General features: G+C 41.6%; 1 protein-coding gene across 1 annotated transcript in view; it reads left to right on the forward strand.

The window, feature by feature from the left end:
- Nucleotides 1–4,972: 4,972 nt before the first annotated feature.
- Nucleotides 4,973–22,316, forward strand: part of LOC117515491 (protein fantom-like) — a 91,428-nt gene continuing 74,084 nt past the window's right edge. Inside the window, 5 exon segments of the mRNA XM_034176070.1 lie at nucleotides 4,973–5,012; nucleotides 5,673–5,775; nucleotides 6,930–7,073; nucleotides 12,553–12,658; nucleotides 15,910–16,056. Coding sequence (XP_034031961.1) covers nucleotides 4,973–5,012; nucleotides 5,673–5,775; nucleotides 6,930–7,073; nucleotides 12,553–12,658; nucleotides 15,910–16,056 — 540 coding nt within the window.

Consider the following 22,316-nt stretch of genomic DNA (forward strand, 5'->3'; position numbering starts at 1 on the left):
ATAAAATCACGCACACACGCTTTTACTATATAAATGATTTCGGACTCTGTAGTTTTCTCTGGGCCCCTCCCCAATTGGACCAGGAGTGACATGTTTAGCCACATGTTCTCCTTGGATTGCTGGCTGTCTGAGTGGTGTCCAAAAAATGAGGTGGGCTTCATAGGTAATTGGCAAAGCTTCTGGGGAAAACCTGGTCTTGTTAGGAGAGACGGCATCCATCCCACTTTGGATGGAGCAGCTCTCATCTCTAGAAATCTGGCCAATTTTATTAAACCCTCCAAATCGTGACTACCCAGGGTTGGGACCAGGAAGCAGAGTTGTAGTCTTACACACCTCTCTGCAGCTTCTCTCCCCCTGCCATCCCCCCAATACCCCATCCCTGTAGAGACGGTGCCTGCTCCTAGACCACCAATAACCAGTAAAAATCTATTTAAGCATAAAAATTCAAAAAGAAAAATAATATAGCACCTTCAACTGCACCGCAGACTAAAACAGTTAAATGTGGTCTATTAAACATTAGGTCTCTCTCTTCTAAGTCCCTGTTAGTAAATTATATAATAATTGATGAACATATTGATTTATTCTGCCTTACAGAAACCTGGTTACAGCAGGATGAATATGTTAGTTTAAATGAGTCAACACCCCAGAGTCACACTAACTGCCAGAACGCTCGTAGCACGGGCCGAGGCGGAGGATTAGCAGCAATCTTCCATTCCAGCTTATTAATTAATCAAAAACCCAGACAGAGCTTTAATTCATTTGAAAGCTTGACTCTTAGTCTTGTCCATCCAAATTGGAAGTCCCAAAAAACAGTTTTATTTGTTATTATCTATTGTCCACCTGGTCGTTACTGTGAGTTTCTCTGTGAATTTTCAGACCTTTTGTCTGACTTAGTGCTTAGCTCAGATAAGATAATTATAGTGGGCGATTTTAACATCCACACAGATGCTGAGAATGACAGCCTCAACACTGCATTTAATCTATTATTAGACTCAATTGGCTTTGCACAAAATGTAAATGAGTCCACCCACCACTTTAATCATATCTTAGATCTTGTTCTGACTTATGGTATGGAAATTGAAGACTTAACAGTATTCCCTGAAAACTCCCTTCTGTCTGATCATTTCTTAATAACATTTACATTTACTCTGATGGACTACCCAGCAGTGGGGAATAAGTTTCATTACAGTAGAAGTCTTTCTGAAAGCGCTGTAACTAGGTTTAAGGATATGATTCCTTCTTTGTTATGTTCTTCAATGCCATATACCAACACAGTGCAGAGTAGCTACCTAAACTCTGGGAGTGAGATAGATTATCTCGTCAATAGCTTTACATCCTCATTGAGCACAACTTTGGATGCTGTAGCTCCTCTGAAAAAGAGAGCCTTAAATCAGAAGTGCCTGACTCTGTGGTATAACCCACAAACTCGCAGCTTAAAGCAGATAACCCATAAGCTGGACAGGAAATGGCATCTCACTAATTTAGAAGATCTTCATTTAGCCTGGAAAAAGAGTCTGTTGCTCTATAAAAAAGCCCTCCGTAAAGCTAGGACATCTTACTATTCATCACTAATTGAAGAAAATAAGAACAACCCCAGGTTTCTTTTCAGCACTGTAGCCAGGCTGACAAAGAGTCAGCGCTCTATTGAGCCGAGTATTCCTTCAACTTTAACTAGTAATGACTTCTTGACTTTCTTTGCAAATAAAATTTTAACTATTAGAGAAAAAATGATTCATAACCATCCCAAAGACATATCTTTATGTTCGTGTTATGTTTCGGACGCGGTCGGAGCACCGACCCAGCGTTTGAAGGACCCAGCATAAAATAAGCAGAGCACGGTTCAAAGGATAACAGAATTTAATAAACATAACAGTGAGACGTGCTAAACAACTAAAACGTCCGCGGTCTGGTGAGGTGGAAACACGGCGCGCTCTTAACAGCGCAAACGGTCCGGAGCCACAGCAGTTCGGACCCAGGGACCCCGCCGACACCCCCCAGGTGGCCGCGACAAACCGAGTCTGTGAAGAAAGAAAACATGAGGTGAGTCCAACTCCACACAGAGAGACACAACTCAAAGGTGCACGCAATCAGCAAACACTTCCTGGCTTAAATCTATACATCAGCTTCTTACCCTGCAGGCACGGAACAACTCAGTTCAAATCTCCACTGCAGCAGAAGCTGATTAGACAATTAGCATAACGTGACAGCTCACTAACACAAGGTGTGAGGGACACCAAATCCACTGTCATTACTTCATAAAAGTCACCAAAACCAAATTACCTCAGGAAGTGTGCTGAAGAGCGTGAGACCTCACCCAGTCCTCCTTCACAGACTGTGGCGTCAAACCTGGAGCGGTCTCTGCGTCCGTGATGGTGAGATTGTTCTCCTGACGTCGATCTCACACGTCTGCTCACAAGGTCGAGTCTCTGGCAATCACACACTGTGCATTCAAGGTTTAAATGCAGCAATCTCTGATTATGACAAAATACACCACAGCTGTGAGTCCTGATGACCTGCATGTGAAAACAAGCCTCAGGTGTTCAGGGTGAGGTCCTGATGCTCAGCCACTCAGTCCTGAATGCATACCACCTGGTGGGAGAAACAGAAAACAAAAACCAAGCCAGCCAAACACCCCAGCCAACAACAGTTCGGCTACTTTCAGTAATGCTGGTATTTGGTTAGACTCTTTCTCTACGATTGTTCTGTCTGAGTTATCTTCATTAGTCACTTCCTCCAAACCATCAACATGTCTATTAGACCCCATTCCTAATAGGCTGCTCAAGGAAGCCCTACCATTAATTAATGCTTCGATCTTAAATATGATCAACCTACCTTTATTAGTTGGCTATGTACCACAGGCTTTTAAGGTGGCAGTAATTAAACCATTACTTAAACAGCCATCACTTGATCCAGCTATCTTAGCTAATTATAGGCCAATCTCCAACCTTTTTTTTCTCCCCAAAATTCTTGAAAGGGTAGTTGGAAAACAGCTAACTGATCATCTGCAGAGGAATGGTCTATTTGAAGAGTTTCAGTCAGGTTTCAGAATTCATCATAGTACAGAAACAGCATTAGTGAAGGTTACAGATGATCTTCTTATGGCCTCAGACAGTGGACTCATCTCTGTGCTCGTCCTGTTAGACCTCAGTGCAGCTTTTGATACTGTTGACCATAAAATTTAATTACAGAGATTAGAGCATGCCATAGGTATAAAGGCACTGCGCTGCAGTGGTTTGAATCATATTTATCTAATAGATTACAATTTGTTCATGTAAATGGGGTGTCTTCTTCACGGACTAAGGTTAATTATTGAGTTCCACAAGGTTCTGTGCTAGGACCGATTTTATTCACTTTATACATGCTTTCCTTAGGCAGCATTATTAGAAAGCATTGCTTAAATTTTTATTGTTACGCAGATGATACCCAGCTTTATCTATCCATGAAGCCAGAGGACACACACCAATTAGTTAAACTGCAGGAATGTCTTTCAGACATAAAGACATGGATGACCTCTAATTTCCTGCTTTTAAATTCAGATAAAACTGAAGTTATTGTACTTGGCCCCACAAATCTTAGAAACATCTTAGTGATGCTGAAAAGCTAATTCATGCATTTATTTCTTCTAGGCTGGACTACTGTAATTCATTATTATCAGGTTGTCCTAAAAGTTCCCTGAAAAGCCTTCAGTTAATTCAAAATGCTGCAGCTAGAGTACTGACAGGGACTAGAAGGAGAGAGCATATTTCACCCATATTGGCTTCTCTTCATTGGCTCCCTGTTAATTCACTGGAACATTCAGAAGTTTAAAAATCCTTCTGTAACCAATGCCATCAGTTTATTTATTTATTTATTTTGTTTTGTTTTGTTTTGTTTGCAACAATAAGGTTGCGAAGATCTTAAGAGAGCTCTTTGCTTTTACCCATCATGAGATATTTCTTTGAGACACCTTGTAAATTAAACACTTTCTATAGGCCATCAGTTGGGACTGAACCAACTGATATTAATTTGCACATACAAGGGGCAGGTTTGCTTTGTAATTACTGATAAATTTCAGTTGGTGTCTTGGCTTTCCAATGTCATTTTACACTCCCTTTCTTCAGGTGTTCGGGTGTTCCCTGTGTTATTGCTCTCTCTCTCTCTCTCTCTCTCTCTCTCTCTCTCTCTCTCTCTCTCGCTCGCTCGCTCTCACTCTCGCTGTGTGTGTGTGTGTGTGTGTGTGTGAAGACCAGCACTGTCGTGTGCTGCACAGAGAGCACAACAGAAATAATAAGCTTCATAGCAGATGTACACGTGGCCTGAACATATCCTCTCTACAGTGTCTGTACAGTCACCTACATTGGTGACAGTCTATCGCAGGCAAAATCTGCTATGCTCATGAATTTTCAATTCAGACTTGGTAGACATGATCAGTATGGAAAACCTGATATATGAGCCAACCTTAATGGGGTGCTGTATACACCTCAATAAAATTTTGGCAGTGCATTCTGAAACCTAAAATCCTAAAATCAAAATTCTTTGTTAACCAGATTCCTTGGATCATAGGCCACGCCTCTTTCAGCCTTGAAAATCTTTTGGCCATTTTGAATTATTCAAATAATTTCAAATATTTTGCTATACCTCCTACAGTTTATTCTGAGTCTTCACAACATGTGGCATGTGCAATTTTTGAACTAATCTAGGCAAAAGAAATGCATTTTTGATATTTCCTTTTTGCTTCACTTGCCTGCCAACATTGAGTGGGTGTGGCTTTCTTCATTAAATTTGCTATGGCTCACTAATGACTTATTATACTGAAATCAAACGTGGTCAGTTTGATGACTGTGGACTTCTGAAAAAACTGATGTGAACTGACCTGATGGGGGCTCTATAACCACCTCTGTATACTTTTGGCAATAACTACTGTATGGAGCCACCAAACACAAAGACAGCAGGAAGGTCAGAGAGGAGTTTTATTGATGCTGTGAAGTCGAACATGCAGGTTGTCAAAGTGACAGGAAGATTCAGGGGACAGGGTGAGATGGTTATTGCCTGTGGGACACCCTAACAAGAGCATGTGAGAAAACATGAAGATTTTACTGCAGTCAGTAAATGTTTTTGTTTTATCTCTGTCTGCTATGCCCACTTTGTTCATTGGATGAATTGCGTAAAAGGTGTTTCGAGCCTGGCAGTCAGCACCTGTGGTTTTATTTTTCTAAATTGTTGCTGCTTTGTTTTATTTAATTGTAAAGAAGAATAAAGTCATTTCTGTTGGTTTCTCCTCTTTTGCTTGAGGTCACCACAGCAGATCCAAAATGGATCCACATGTTGACTTGGTATAAGTTTTACCCCGTATGCCCTTTGCGACACAACTCTACCTTCCAAGGAGAATGGGTGTGGGTGGTCTTAAACCTGCAACATTCTGTTTTGGAAGCAAGTGGTGTGATATAAAATTTCACAACTTCAGTACATTTAATGTCATGAAATTACTTTTGATACTTAAGTACAGTTATGAAAGATAATTGGTATTTTTCTTCAAGTGCTATTCTAGTGAACAGCTTCAACTCAAAGGAGTTTTTTTCCTAGGATATATGTACTTTCACTGAGCTGTGGCTTTTTGGTGCTTCATAATCACTGAATAGAGTGAAGGTGCTCTGATGTATACCTAATAGTTTTTTTTTTTTTTTTGCCTTCAGTAGTTTCCAGGAATTTGGAAGGAGATAGGAGATCTCCAACTGGGCTGGTCCCTCAGTATAGCCACAACCTGCTGGAAGATGCACGAGCAGAGATCTGCAGGCTGTGAGTACACCACAGCATCACCAATCCTCCGGTCATCTGGCCTTTTTACCATTTGCCATTTTAGAATCATATTAACCCAAATAATAATTTGCATCATTTTTTTAATGAAATTGGATCAGCTTTAACTTTTGACCCCTGTACAAACTGAAACTGACCTTTGTCACCATTTTTGCTTTTTACCCCATAACTCTAGAACATTCAGTCATAGATAGTCCAAACTATACCTTTTTGGAATCATTGTGATCAGACAAATAATGTGATAATAATGTGGTCTTCAACATCATTGGAGCATTTTTAAATTTTGACCTTTGTGTAATTCTTCATTAACCCCTAGCTGACTACTGACTAGGTCAAAATTGCTGACTGGCTCATGGACTACTTGATTTACTAAAGGTTTGCATGTGTAAGAACATAATGCATAAACAACATAGCTCCCGCAAAAAAATTTGCATGTTGATTGACTAACCATGCGAACAGAGGAATGCATCTTTCCAATACATAAAATAGTGTGTTTTGTCCATGGAATGTTTGGCTCATGAATATGCAATTATAGGGTATGACCACTCCAATGAGTAAAATTATGGGTGTTGAACATGTAAATTGTTGAGGTTTGCACACACAACACAATTTGTCAAGGCTAAAAGCAATTTCAGGGGCTGATATTGTGTCTGTAATTTAGCACATTTGAAAGCTTGTTGCTGGCCTAGCCAGTGTTGTGTGATCAACGTAGACATGCATAAATGATGTTGATGTTCGGAAAGCGTTTAGCTGGCTGTCAGAGTTTATGGAACACGTATATCGAGGACAGCACAGTGGATTTTTTTGCACTAAATGCTTGTTAATACACAGGAACAGCTTAATGATCTTAAATGAGCTTCAGCACACAGCCACATATTTATTAAACGTAGAATTTTTTTTCATCCAGGTTACTTTAAATGACAAAATTTGAAAATGAAACCAGTCCAGGTTGAACTCTTGATCAAATAAGAATTGAATAAAGGGGTCATATTGTACAAAGTCAGTTTTTAGCAACCCTTTATGTGTTAATGTGTTTGTTTAATGTTAAATCCTATATATAAAGCACCCATCGTATTTCCATGTGTGTATGAATAGTGCTCATGCTGGGTATAAATATTGTATTTACTTGGTGACAGTGAGAATGAGATTGAGGTCCAGCGAGCTCATGCGGAGGAGATGGAACAAGCCATAGAGCTCCTGCAGGAGAAACTAAGGGAAAAGGAGACGGAATATGAAGAAAATCTTCTTTGCATCCGGCAGCAACAAATGTCTAAAATGAGGTAAAACCTCCTGATGCTTCTGGTCACTGAAAGCTTTCTGTCACCCAAGTCATAAGAAAAAACATAATTTGTCTAGCCTGACAAAGGGTTTTAGTTTTACCACCTCTGCCAAAGAACTTGTGTGATCAGCAGTGTTTTTACAATTATTCCATTGCTGTATGTTCATCAGCTGCCTTTTTTCAGATTGTCATGTACCATGTGTAGTAATCTTAAAAGGAACATTAATAGTGGTATGCTGCTGTAAACCATTTGGGTTCAGCGGCAAGAGCTCGCTCTTAATTTAGTTTCTACCTGGAAATTTCCCCTAAACTGTCTGAGAGAGAGCGAGACAGAGATAGTAGAAACAGTTTCAGAATCTACATAGGTGCACAGTTTAGGGGTGCATAAGGAAGCAATGTGCCAGCTACAGTGGGTTTAAACAAGCACATGCGGTGAGTTGGACTGAGTTGAGTCAGGCATGGGACAGGTACAGGTTCATGGAAAGTTGGAAACCATCAACAAAGAAAAGAAGCCATTACCTGAAAAGAAAAAAAAGATAACATTTAAACAAGGCTGGAAAGGGTATAGGTTGCAGTAACAATAATGTCAGGCAGAAAAAAAAAATATAACTATAAAGAAGCAAAATCTAATCAGTTTCTAAGGTCAAAATATAGTATTTGGTGCTCCAGAATGCACTAAAATGCATCATCTAGAGTCTGTTTTTTCAAGGTTTTCAGGGGGAGGCCCCCTGGACCCCTCCCTGTGGGTTGGCTATGTGCAGCGCTGGTCAGCACCAACAATTTTGGACACCCTGATTATTACTTTTTTTTTTTTGGACACCCAAAAGTTCAATTTCTGCCTAAAACTATGGCACTCCAAATCTTCACTGACTGGAATCTTCACACTGAATGTCAAGCAACTTGGATTGTGTGGCTCGCCACTGTTTCACCAGACTCTGGGAGCTTGATTCCCAAATGAAATGCAATATTTGCTTTCATCTGAAAAGAGGACTTTGGACCACTGAACAATGGTCCAGTTCTTTTTCTCTTTAGTCCAGGCAAGATGCTTCTGACATTGTTTCTGGTTCAGCAGTGCCTCGACTCTAGGAATTTGACACTTGTAGCCTATTTCCTGGACATAGTATTGCGTAGTGGCTCTTGTTGTACTGACTCCAGCCTCAATCCATTCCTTGTGAATCTCACCCAAGTTCTTGAATTGGCTATGCATGGTAGTTCTCAAGGCTATCCCTGTTGTTTGTATGTGTTTTCATACTACACTTTTCCCTTCTAGTCAACATCCCATGAATATGCTTTGATACAGTCCTCCATCAACAATCAGCCCTTTCAGCAATGAACTTCTGTGGGTTGTCGTCCATCGGGAGGGTATTAATGACTGTATTTTGGACAAATGTCAAATCAGCAGTCTTCCCCATTAATGTGGTTGCGTGTACTGAACCAGACTGAGAGCTTCATGGCATTTGTACTCCATATATAGTGATTTCTCAAACTTGAAATTCTTCTTCTTCTTCTTTTCCTAAACCTGTATTCCCGCTTTTGCAGGGTCGGCTGCCTTGGTCTTTGTCCTCCAGGTTTTCCTGTCCTGGGCCTCCTCCGGTCTACCTCCGAAGTGGGTCATATCTTCCTTGATGCAATCCATCCATCTCTTACGAGGTCGTCCTCGGGGTCTCCTTCCCGGTATGCTTGCTTCCCATACCTTCTTAACTGGGTTTTCCTCTTCCATCCTGGCTACATAGCCATACCACCTTAACCGTATCTCTCTAACTTTCTCATTTATGGTGTTTATTTGTAGCTCTCTTCTGATGTCTTCACTCCTCTCTCGATCTCTCAATGTCACTCCCTTGATTCTCCTAAGCATTCTCATCTCAGTTGACTCTAGGATTCTCTCTTCCTTTTTTCCCATGGTCCATACCTCCGCTCCATACAGTAGTACTGGTCTTATGATGGTGTTGTACAATTTGACCTTCAGTCTTCTTGGCATCCTTTTGTCGTTGATGACTCCGGACAACTCTCTCCACTTGGCCCAAGTTGCTGACACTCTTGCTCTGATTGTACATTTGATTCCTCCATTCTCTGGTATTGTTACTCCCAGGTACTTAAACTCTACCTGACCTGCTTCAGGGTTGTGTTGTTTCTGTCTCTGATGTTCACCTTCACATCTCTCCTGCTGCTTGCCATGACCTCTGTCTTTCCGGTGTTCACCTTCAGGCCCATCCTTTCCATACCGATCTGCCACTTCAACCACCTCCTCTGGAGCTCTACCTCATTTTCGGCAATTACGGCCAGATCGTCAGCGAACAGCAGCTCCCAGGGCAAGCCAGTTTTAAATTCTTCACTTATCACATCCAGTATGATAATAAACAGAAATGGGCTTAGTCCCGATCCTTGATGGAGACCCACTCCCATGTTGAACTCCTCAGTCCTTCCATATTTGGTCCTAACTACTGTTCTTGCCCCACGGTAGGTTGTCATCACCATTTGTACCAGTTTCTCCGGGACCTGTCATTTTGTGAGGCACCAATATACCAGCTCCCTCGGGACTCGGTCATAGGCTTTTTCCAGGTCCACAAAGGTATAGAAGAGCTCTTTGTTCGCTTGAACAAAAAAACTTGAATGTTTTCAAATTTATTAAAAATAAAAAACTAAAAGATCACGTGTACATAAGTATTCACACACTTTTCTCAGTACTTTTTTGCTGCACCTTTGGCAGCAATTACAGCCTCAAGAATTCTTGAATTTGATGCTACAAGCTTGGCGCAGCTATTTGTGGGCAGTTTTGCTCATTCCTCTTTGCACCACCTCTCACGCTCCATCAGGTTGGATGGGGAGCATCAGTGCACAGCCATTTTCAGATCTCTCCTGAACTGATCAATCTTATTCAGATCTGGGCCACTCAAGGATATTCAGAGTTGTCCTGAAGCCACTCCTTTGATATCTTGGCTGCGTGCATGTGGGCTGTGTGTGAGTCTGCCTTACAATCACATCTTGATTCCTTCATTTTGAATATAATATGGTGGTGTACAGAGGCAAAATTACAACAATTGTCACTGTCTGAATACTTATGGACTCTAATGTTTTTTTCCATACTTAATCTGAGTAAAGGTGTTCCGTGTTTGTTATTTGGTCAGGAATGAGAAAAAATAGATTGTCTTTTATTTGTCAGTAGAATGTTCACAGAACATACACATGTTTCAGCCCAAGCATGATATACAGAGATAAGCCACAAAAGTTTGAACTGATGGACAGACCAAAGTGTGGATAAGGGTTAGGATCCAAAACTTATACGCTCACCTGCAGAACATTGTTTGGGCTTGCATGTTTGCTTCTGGAACAGGTTCACAAATCTTTATTGATGATGTTGTTGGATATTACACCCACAGAATTAATTCTGGAGTCTACAGGAGCATGTTGCTTGCCATTGTTCAGTGAAATGCATCCAAGTGGATCTGGAGGAACTTCATCATGTTCAACCATCCCTTGTTCTCAAAACCAGGCACCTAAGTGGCTCTACTCTACTCTGTTCTACTCTTCTATTTTACGCTTCTTTTTTAGATATTTAGATATACCTTAGTATACACTAGTAGAGTTCTACTTTAGAAATGGAATATATTATAGAAGACATACCTTACTGAATTTTCATGTATCAAGAATGATATAATACACAGTTACAGGCCAAGAGGTGAGGTACACCCTAGACAGGACGTACAGTAGTGTTCAGAATAATAGTAGTGCTATGTAACTAAAAAGATTAATCCAGGTTTTGAGTATATTTCTTATTGTTACATGGGAAACAAGGTACCAGTAGATTCAGTAGATCCTCACAAATCCAACAAGACCAAGCATTCATGATATGCACACTCTTAAGGCTATGAAATTGGACTATTAGTAAAAAAAAAAGTAGAAAAGGGGGTGTTCACAATAATAGTAGTGTGGCATTCAGTCAGTGAGTTCGTCAATTTTGTGGAACAAACAGGTATGAATCAGGTGTCCCCTAAGTAAGGATGAAGCCAGACCTGTTGAACATGCTTTTCTCTTTGAAAGCCTGAGGAAAATGGGACGTTCTAGACATTGTTCAGAAGAACAACGTAGTTTGATTAAAAAGTTGATTGGAGAGGGAAAAACTTGTACGCAGGTGCAAAAAATTATAGGCTGTTCATCTACAATGATCTCCAATGCTTTAAAGTGGACAAAAAACCAGAGACGCATGGAAGAAAATGGAAAACAATCATCAAAATGGATAGAAGAATAACCAGAACGGCAAAGGCTCACCCATTGATCAGCTCCAGGATGATCAAAGATAGTCTGGAGTTACCTGTAAGCGCTGTGACAGTTAGAAGACACCTGTGTGAAGCTAATTTATTTGCAAGAATCCCCCGCAAAGTCCCTCTGTTAAATAAAAGACGTGCAAAAGAGGTTACAATTTGCCAAAGAACACATCAACTGGCCTAAAGAGAAATGGAGAAATATTTTGTGGACTGATGAGAGTAAAATTGTTCTTTTTGGGTCCAAGGGCCGCAGACAGTTTGTGAGACGACCCGCAAACTCTGAATTCAAGCCACAGTTCACAGTGAAGTCATTAAGACAGTGAAGCATGGTGGTGCAAGCATCATGATTAGAGCCCAACCGATATATCGGCCAGCTGATATTATCGGCCGACATAAGCCCTTTCCAAAGTACTCACTATCGGCCGAAATTTTGCCGATAGAACGCCGATAATTTCTCATAAACAGAACAGTTACTGAAATAATGTTTGTGTCGGCAATGTAAAATGTCCTTACACTGTTTGTCCAGTAGTTGGAGCTCTGACTCCATTCAATTGAGAGCTGCTTACACCCCTGCTTAAATGTGTTCATCACTGGCCCCCGTAGTTCTCTGTCACACTGCACTGATCAGCTGACAAAAGCATACAAGTAAGTTTATAAGGATGTTGTTTGTAATAACTTTGCGATTACATTCACCCCACATTTCTCCCATTTCAGTTCAACTCAGTTTGATTAACTCAGTTTATGTAGTAATGTGTCAAATGTGCTTCATTGCGTCGGTCACGCTTTTTATTAAGCCCACGTTGTGTAGACCTTATTTCTAGCATGGAAAACTTTCGTTTACTGCTAAGAGGTTGAAACATTCAGATTCACTGGTCGTCCGGAAGGGTTCTGGGAATTACTGCCATTCGCCATTAACCCCTGGATTAATCTTTTTAGTCACATAGCACTACTATTATTCTGAACACTACTGTCTGTATCTCAGGGCCACATAGAGACAGACAAACACATCTAGATGTAAATACCAGGAAACAAAAGCTAACATTTTAAACTGTCTTCTTACGGAGTCCCTCCTTAGTTTAATGTTCAACCTAAATGTCTTCAGTGTACAACAAAAAACAAAGGAACTCGTCATTCCAATACTTGTAGGGTTCACTGTCTGGTCTGTAACAGTGGTGTTAAAGGTCCTCACAGAGTGTTGTGTTGTTGTTGCTTTCCCAGCTCACACGTCAGCAACAATGTGGCGATGATTAAACTACAGAAGCAGCTGCAGGACAGAGCCAATGCCATAACAGAGCTCGAGGGGCAATACCTGCAGCTACAGGAGGTGAGAACCTTTTTTGCAGCCTTTTCTTCCAAGGCAAGAAGCAAATCCAGTGTAGGCATTCACCACCAGCTGCATCATTAATGATACATTTCTGGGAACAAGCAAATAAAAGTGTTTTTAGACATACCGATCATTTGTAATGTATTATACATATACTCAACAAAAATATAAACGCAACACTTTTGGTTTTGCTCCCATTTTGTATGAGATTAACTCAACGATCTAAAACTTTTTCCACATACACAATATTACCATTTCCCTCAAATACTGTTCACAAACCAGTCTAAATCTGTGATAGTGAGGACTTCTCCTTTGCTGAGATAATCCATCCCACCTCACAGGTGTGCCATACCAAGATGCTGATTAGACACCATGATTAGTGCACAGGTGTGCCTTAGACTGTCCACAATAAAAGGCCACTCTGAAAGGTGCAGTTTTGTTTTATTGGGGGGGGATACCAGTCAGTATCTGGTGTGACCACCATTTGCCTCATGCAGTGCAACACATCTCCTTCGCATCATCCGTGAAGAGAACACCTCTCCAATATGCCAAACGGCAGCGAATGTGAGCATTTGCCCACTCAGATCGGTTACGACGACGAACTGGAGTCAGGTGGAGACCCCGATGAGGAAGACGAGCATGCAGATGAGCTTCCCTGAGACAGTTTCTGACAGTTTGTGCAGAAGTTCTTTGGTTATGCAAACCGATTGTTCCAGCAGCTGTCCGAGTGGCTGGTCTCAGATGATCTGGAGGTGAACATGCTGGATGTGGAGGTCCTGGGCTGGTGTGGTTACACGTGGTCTGCGGTTGTGAGGCGGGTTGGATGTACTGCCAAATTCTCTGAAACACCTTTGGAGACGGCTTATGGTAGAGAAATGAACATTCAATACACGAGCAACAGTTCTGGTTGACATTCCTGCTGTCAGCATGCCAATTGCACGCTCCTTCAAATCTTGCGATATCTGTGGCATTGTGCTGTGTGATAAAACTGCACCTTTCAGAGTGGCCTTTTATTGTGGGCAGTCTAAGGCACACCTGTGCACTAATCATGGTGTCTAATCAGCATCTTGGTATGGCACACCTGTGAGGTGGGATGGATTATCTCAACAAAGGAGAAGTGCTCACTATCACAGATTTAGACTGGTTTGTGAACAATATTTGAGAGAAATGGTAATATTGTATATGTGGAAAAAGTTTTAGATCTTTGAGTTCATCTCATACAAAATGGGAGCAAAACCAAAAGTGTTGCGTTTATATTTTTGTTGAGTATATCTGCTGTCCATTTGACACAGTGCACATGCTACCACACAGGTATACCCTAAATACTCACAAAAGCTTGTAATTACAAAAAATAGTGTCAGCAAACAGCGAGATGATGTTCCATGCCCCCAGAGATAGCCTCTGCTTCCCAGGTTTGGTCCATCGAGGCCTTCGACTTTCACTGCCACCCATGGAACAACGCACCCAACCCCAATGGTTCCCTATGCAGGTGATGAGCCCACAGGGTGGACATGGAACGTCTGGGCTGTGCCTAACAGGCAATTGGTGTGTGTTTGTGCACGCATGTGTAACATCTCATCATAATCATTCAGATGCGCTGCGATTATGACAAGATATTACATCTATTATAAAGATAATTTTACAAATAAATTATCTAACTCAAAAGAAGGAATGAAAATGCAACTGTTTTACCAATCCATTACAATATACCTTTGAGACAATTCCAAATGTGTTCTCTGCCGCACGACACGCACAAGACAATGCAGCTGTAATTTTAAATTTAATTTAACCTTTATTTAACCAAGTTAGTCCCATTGAGATCGAGATCTCTTTTACAAGGGAGACCTGGTACAATTATAAAGTTTCCATTTCATCTAACCTGCATGTCATTGGAGATAATTTCTCTGTGATTCTGGGCGCAATCAGAAATGATTTCATCAGCTACGTTCTAAGAGCAAATGCGTTATTTTATTTGATTTTCATGTAATGTGGCATCAAGTGGGACAAAAGCAGGTTGCATTGACAAATGGTGCAGTAGTGCGGGGATCAAATTCGTGCAAGTGTCAAGGTGGCTTTAGTGTTGAAGGTTTACACAGATCTGATATGTTCCAGCTTCCAAATTCTGTAGACATAACAAGGCACAATATTGCGATACACACAATCCAAGCAGGACACACAGGATGCATGAATTAGTTCCACATGGTGAATTCATTTTTGTATCGTAATGAATTAATTCAGCTTTGAGTAATGTTCCATTCCAGGTGGTTTCTAAATCCTCAGATTGGGTACAGGCCTATCAAAAGTTACAGTAAAAATCCAATAATCAATTATTTTGCAGATGATAATTCATGAGTCACATTTTATTCCAGGCACTGCCAGGCAATATCATATATACATAGTATACAACTTCATATTCATGCATTGCACAGGCATAACACTGCAAGATACACCAGTTTATTGCACAAAAGTCACAGAAAAAGTAACAAGAATAACCAAAACTACTTACTTATGGAAGGAAATGTTGTCTCCCTTCTTCCTCCAGTTGTGGCATTGCCAACATGTAGTTTTCCGGCATTTTCCAGCCGTTTCTTGATGAAATTCTCTGAGTGTCTGTGCACGCTGACCACTGAGTTAACTGGCTTTAAAATTGCAACTACGCTTCCTTGCCGGGACATGTCTCAGTGTGACTGCGGACTCTAGTACTCATATACAGCTCTGTGATAGACATGCAGATTTTCTCCTCCGATCAGAGCCCACTGTTGGATGCTGAGGTGAAGGTGGGGGGAAGCCAAAGCACTGACGTGGCAGCTGGCAACCTTGACATGCAGAAGGGAAGCTGGGAAATTGTTGCATCTTAAATAGCCCACCCAATTCAGAGGGAGTGTTTTAGAGAATCATGTAAACAATGTGTTTTAGTGGGAGGTATGTGGTAATTATATGAATGAGGCCTATTATTGTATCTGTCGCACGCAACTGGCGTTGTCTGCCAGAACTAGCCCACAAGTTTACTTTATAAAGAACACCACCTTGTAGGATTTAAAATGGCCTAAAGGTCTAAAAATAACGCTAATGTAGCATCAGGGTCTATGAAAGTACCAAGGTATCATCAGACCAAGAAAACTGGTCCCTTCAAAATATTAACATTCATTTTCAGTGTCATGGGCTTGTTACTTATTTAAGTTATATTTACACTTAATTATATTTTTGGATGAAAAATATAAAATTTAGTCCCAAAATATTTGTCATTTTAGAGTCAGAAGAAGCTGACTGCAAGTCGCAATGCTGCCATGGCGAAAGTGGATGAGCTGTGGAATCAGCTGAAAGAGGAGAGAATGAAGAATGTGGATTTGGGGAACCAGCTGCAGAGCTCAGCCATATTGAAAAGAAACATGGAACAGGTAACTGCTGCTGTCTGACTGCAGCATGAACTAAACTCACAGTTAATCATAGAATCAGGCAGTGCCAGTTCAGTGTACAGTACTGTGGAAAAGTTTCCATTGTTAAGAAGACTGGCTTGTTTTCAGTGGGCTGCATTTCCATAGCGCTTTTCCATCTGAAACAGACACTCAGTGTACTTTACAATTTTATTTAACCTTTATTTAACCAGGCTAGTTCCATTGTGATTGAGATCTCTTATATATGGGAGAGCTGGACAATTATAAAAATTCCAATTCACCTAACCTGTATGTCTTTAGATGTAGGAGGAAGCTGCACAAACACAGGGAGAACATGCAAACTCCACACAGAAAGGCCACAGGTGGGAATCGATCCCATGACCTTTTTGCTGTGAGGCAACAGTGCTAACCACTAATCCACTGTACTGCCCAATGATGCCTCACATTCACCCATTCACACACACCATGTGCTCGCACACTTACATCAGTGTGCCACCATGCCACTTTAACCTCTGCGTTGTGTATGTACTCTCACTTTGCTGTCCCTCCACTCGGGATGCAAACTTGTGATCTTCGACACGGGAGGCGGATGCTCTGACCAGAAGGCTAAACTCGGGCTGTGGCTGTTGTCGCCAGAGAGTCCATTAGCTGTTGGGTAGTAAGGTTTACTACCACATGCACAGAGATTCCTGCTGGCCTCCATTGCACAAGGTGCTCAACTACACACCAGATGTAGTTGGAAGCCCTACCATTAATTAATGCTTCGATCTTAAATATGATCAATCTATCTTCATTAGTTGGCTATGTACCACTGGCTTTTAAGGTGGCAGTAATTAAACCATTACTTAATAAGCCATCACTTGACCCAGCTATCTTAGCTAATTATAGGCCAATCTCCAACCTTCCTTTTCTCTCAGAAATTCTTGAAAGGGTAGTTGTAAAACAGCTAACTGATCATCTGCAGAGGAATGGTCTATTTGAAGAGTTTCAGTCAGGGTTTAGAATTCATCATAGTACAGAAACAGCATTAGTGAAGGTTACAAATGATCTTCTTATGGCCTCAGACAGTGGACTCATCTCTGTGCTTGTCCTGTTAGACCTCAGTGCAGCTTTTGATACTGTTGACCATAAAATTTTATTACAGAGATTAGAGCATGCCATAGGTATTAAAGGCACTGCGCTGCGGTGGTTTGAATCATGTTTACCTACAACCCCTGGTAAAAATTATGGAATCACCGGCCTCGGAGGATGTTCATTCAGTTGTTTAATTTTGTAGAAAAAATGCAGATCACAGACGTGACACAAAACTAAAGTCATTTCAAATGGCAACTTTCTGGCTTTAAGAAACACTATAAGAAATCAGGAAAAAAATTGTGGCAGTCAGTAACAGTTACTTTTTTAGACCAAGCAGAGGGAAAAAAAATATGGACTCACTCAATTCTGAGGAATAAATTATGGAATCATGAAAAACAAAAGAACGCTCCAACACATCACTAGTATTTTGTTGCACCACCTCTAGCTTTTATAACAGCTTGCAGTCTCTGAGGCATGGACTTAATGAGTGACAAACAGTACTCTTCATCAATCTGGCTCCAACTTTCTCTGATTGCTGTTGCCAGATCAGCTTTGCAGGTTGGAGCCTTGTCATGGACCATTTTCTTCAACTTCCACCAAAGATTTTCAATTGGATTAAGATCTGGACTATTTTCAGGCCATGACATTGACCCTATGTGTCTTTTCGCAAGGAATGTTTTCACAGTTTTTGCTCTATGGCAAGATGCATTATCATCTTGAAAAATGATTTCATCATCCCCAAACATCCTTTCAATTGATGGGATAAGAAAAGTGTCTAAATTATCAATGTAAACTTGTGCATTTATCGATGATGTAATGACAGCCATCTCCCCAGTGCCTTTACCTGACATGCAGCCCCATATCATCAGTGACTGTGGAAATTTACATGTTCTCTTCAGGCAGTCATCTTTATAAATCTCATTGGAACGGCACCAAACAAAAGTTCCAGCATCATCACCTTGCCCAATGCAGATTCGAGATTCATCACTGAATATGACTTTCATCCAGTCATCCACAGTCCACGAATGCTTTTCCTTAGCCCATTGTAACCTTGTTTTTTTCTGTTTAGGTGTTAATGATGGCTTTCGTTTAGCTTTTCTGTATGTAAATCCCATTTCCTTTAGGCGGATTCTTACAATTCGGTCACAGACACTGACTCCAGTTTCCTCCCATTCGTTCCTCATTTGTTTTGTTGTGCATTTTCGATTTTTGAGACATATTGCTTTAAGTTTTCTGTGTTGATGCTTTGATGTCTTTCTTGGTCTACCAGTATGTTTGCCTTTAACAACCTTCCCATGTTGTTTGTATTTGGTCCAGAGTTTAGACACAGCTGACTGTGAACAACCAACATCTTTTGCAACATTGCGTGATGATTTACCCTCTTTTAAGAGTTTGATAATCCTCTCCTTTGTTTCAATTGACATCTCTCATGGTGGAGCCATGACTCATGTCAGTCCACTTGGTGCAACAGCTCTCCAAGGTGTGATCACTCCTTTTTAGATGCAGACTAACGAGCAGATCTGATTTGATGCAGGTGTTAGTTTTGGGGATGAAAATTTACAGGGTGATTCCATAATTTATTCGTCAGAATTGAGTGAGTCCATATTTTTTTCCCTCTGCTTGGTCTAAAAAAGTAACCGTTACTGACTGCCATAATTATTTTTCCTGATTTCTTATAGTGTTTCTTAAAGCCAGAAAGTTGCCATTTGAAATGACTTTAGTTTTGTGTCATGTCTGTGATCTGCTTTTTTTCTACAAAATTAAACAACTGAATGAACATCCTCCGAGGCCGGTGATTCCATAATTATTGCCAGGGGTTGTAATAGCTTACAATTCGTTCATGTAAATGGGGAATCTTCTTCACAGACTAAGGTTAATTATGGAGTTCCACAAGGTTCTGTACTAGGACCAATTTTATTCACTTTATACATGTTTCCCTTAGGCAGTATTATTAGACAGTGTTGTGAAAGTGTAGTGACACGGACCCACAACAGGGGGCGCAAATGAACGATCAATAGATGAGCCAAAAATTAACAATTTAATGTTGTGAAGGTGCACAACGAACATACAGACAATCTCAGAATATGATTACAGTCAATCCACAAAGGTGACGTGTGGGCAGGCTCGAGGATAGAAGACGTCTGTCCTTAGAAGAGCTGGAACCACACGATTTCCGCCGCCACCGAACCTGGTGAATACTGGAGCCGCCAAGTCCCGAATTCCCAGGTGATCACCGTCCCCGACTGTCGGATCTGGTACTGCTGGCGAGAACAAAGACAGTCAAGTGTGGGTCTGTGTACACCCAGTAACAACAACGGTGGGAATGCCACCTCCACCTCTCACTCAGTATGTTGCAGAGTACCTCAGTGATTCCTCAGGGGAAAAGAGTGCCGTCCTGCACTCACTCAGCCTCCACAGAAAGAGGGACCGGTACTCCTGCAAACACTCACAATATACAGATTATATTGTAACACAAACGGCTGAGGATATTACCTCCAACGAAGTACGATATCTCGGCAACGAGGTGGAGATGACGTCTGGTCTTTATGGAGTGAGATGATGTTGAGTAGATGGGTGACAGCTGTCAAGAGATAATGAGTGACAGCTGTCATCCCCGGCTGTGTCCGTGGCGGCAGCGCCCTCTCGTGCCTGAAGCCAGCACTTCAGGCAGGGCGCCCACTGGTGGTGGGCCAGCAGTACCTCCTCTTCTGGCGGCCCACACAACAAGACAGCATTGCTTAAATGTTCATTGTTACGCAGATGATACCCAGCTTTATCTATCCATGAAGCCAGAGGACACACACCAATTAGCTAAACTGCAGGATTGTCTTACAGACATAAAGACATGGATGACCTCTAATTTCCTGCTTTTAAACTCAGATAAAACTGAAGTTATTGTACTTGGCCCCACAAATCTTAGAAACATGGTGTCTAACCAGATCCTTACTCTGGATGGCATTACCCTGACCTCTAGTAATACTGTGAGAAATCTTGGAGAATTTTTGATCAGGATATGTCATTCATTGCGCATATTAAACAAATATGTAGGACTGCTTTTTTGCATTTGCGCAATATCTCTAAAATTAGAAAGGTCTTGTCTCAGAGTGATGCTGAAAAACTAATTCATGCATTTATTTCCTCTAGGCTGGACTATTGTAATTCATTATTATCAGGTGTCCTAAAAGTTCCCTGAAAAGCCTTCAGTTAATTCAAAATGCTGCAGCTAGAGTACTGACAGGGACTAGAAGGAGAGAGCATATCTCACCCATATTGGCCTCTCTTCATTGGCTTCCTGTTAATTCTAGAATAGAATTTAAAATTCTTCTTCTTACTTATAAGGTTTTGAATAATCAGGTCCCATCTTATCTTAGGGACCTCATAGTACCATATCACCCCAATAGAACACTTCGCTCTCAGACTGCAGGCTTACTTGTAGTTCCTAGGGTTTGTAAGAGTAGAATGGGAGGCAGAGCCTTCAGGTTTCAGGCTCCTCTCCTCTGGAACCAGCTCCCAATTCAGATCAGGGAGACAGACACCCTCTCTACTTTTAAGATTAGGCTTAAAACTTTCCTTTTTGCTAAAGCTTATAGTTAGGGCTGGATCAGGTGACCCTGAACCATCCCTTAGTTATGCTGCTATAGACTTAGACTGCTGGGGGGTTCCCATGATGCACTGAGTGTTTCTTTCTCTTTTTGCTCTGTATGCACCACTCTGCATTTAATCATTAGTGATTGATCTCTGCTCCCCTCCACAGCATGTCTTTTTCCTCGTTCTCTCCCTCAGCCCCAACCAGTCCCAGCAGAAGACTGCCCCTCCCTGAGCCTGGTTCTGCTGGAGGTTTCTTCCTGCTAAAAGGGAGTTTTTCCTTCCCACTGTCGCCAAGCGCTTGCTCACAGGGGATCGTTTTGACCGTTGGGGTTTTTCCGTAATTATTGTATGGCTTTGCCTTACAATATAAAGTGCCTTGGTGCAACTGTTTGTTGTGATTTGGCGCTATATAAATAAAATTGATTTCATTTGATTTGATTTGACACCAGGAGCAACTTGGGGATTAAGGACATTGCTCAAAGACATCTTGGTGAGCTGCCTGTCTGATGATGACTTTCTGGACACAAGCTACCTCCAATCCTCCAGGCCTGTTGTGTGGGCCGCCAGAAGAGGAGGTACTGCTGGCCCACCACCAGAGGGCGCCCTGCCTGAAGTGCGGGCTTCAGGCACGAGAGGGCTCTGCCGCACGGACACAACCGGGAGTGACAGCTGTCACACATCAACTCATGACAGCTGTCACCCATCTTCATTTCATCACTCCATAAAAGCCGGATGTCATCTCCACCTCGCTGCCGAGATATCATCTACCTGTGAAGGTACTTTTCTCTGCTGACCTAAATCATTGAATAATAACCTGAACTTCTTTGCAGCCGTATTCCTGTGGCGTTTCATTATCTGTGGATTGGCGTTTGGTGTGAACAGCGACGGCTTCGCTTCACACCCAAACCAGATAAGTGGTTAGACAGGAGCTGCACGAGTGTGTGATTAGAGGTGGAGGTGACTTTCCACCTTCTGACTGTTTTTGTTACTGGGTGTGCACATACCCACATCTCACTGTTTGTGCTCCTCGCCAGCAGTACCAGATCCGACAGTCGGGGACGGTGATCACCTGGGAATTCGAGACTTGGCAGCTCCAGTATTCTCCGGGTTCTGTGGCAGTGGAAATCGTGTGGTTCTGGCTCTTCTCAGGACAGACATCTTCTATCCTCGAGCCTGCCCACACGTCACCTTGGTGTATTGACTGCTATCCGATTCTGTGATTGTCTGTATAATCGTTGTGCACATTCACAACATTAAAATTGTTACCTTTTGGCTCATCTATTGACCGTTCATTTGCGCCCCCTGTTGTGGGTCCGTGTCACTACACTTTCCCCAACAAGGCCTCCCCAAAAGGATTTTCTTAATAAAGTAGACTTGAAAATTTGTGTAGTTTGTGAAAAGATACATGGTAAGATACAACCCTAGATTGGATTTGTTTGTTTTTTGGTTGAAATCCTTGTCTGTGCCGCTCCACCATGAAACATTATGGAAGTTGCACAGCCCACAGTTTCTCCAGTCATTCCCACAGAAGCCTATGCCTCTTTTGAGAATGGTGTGTGTGTCATTCATTCACACTCAGATGAAGACTATGAAGACCACAC

This window comes from Thalassophryne amazonica, chromosome 8, assembly GCF_902500255.1.
Source record: "Thalassophryne amazonica chromosome 8, fThaAma1.1, whole genome shotgun sequence".
Classification (NCBI taxonomy): Eukaryota; Metazoa; Chordata; class Actinopteri; order Batrachoidiformes; family Batrachoididae; genus Thalassophryne; species Thalassophryne amazonica.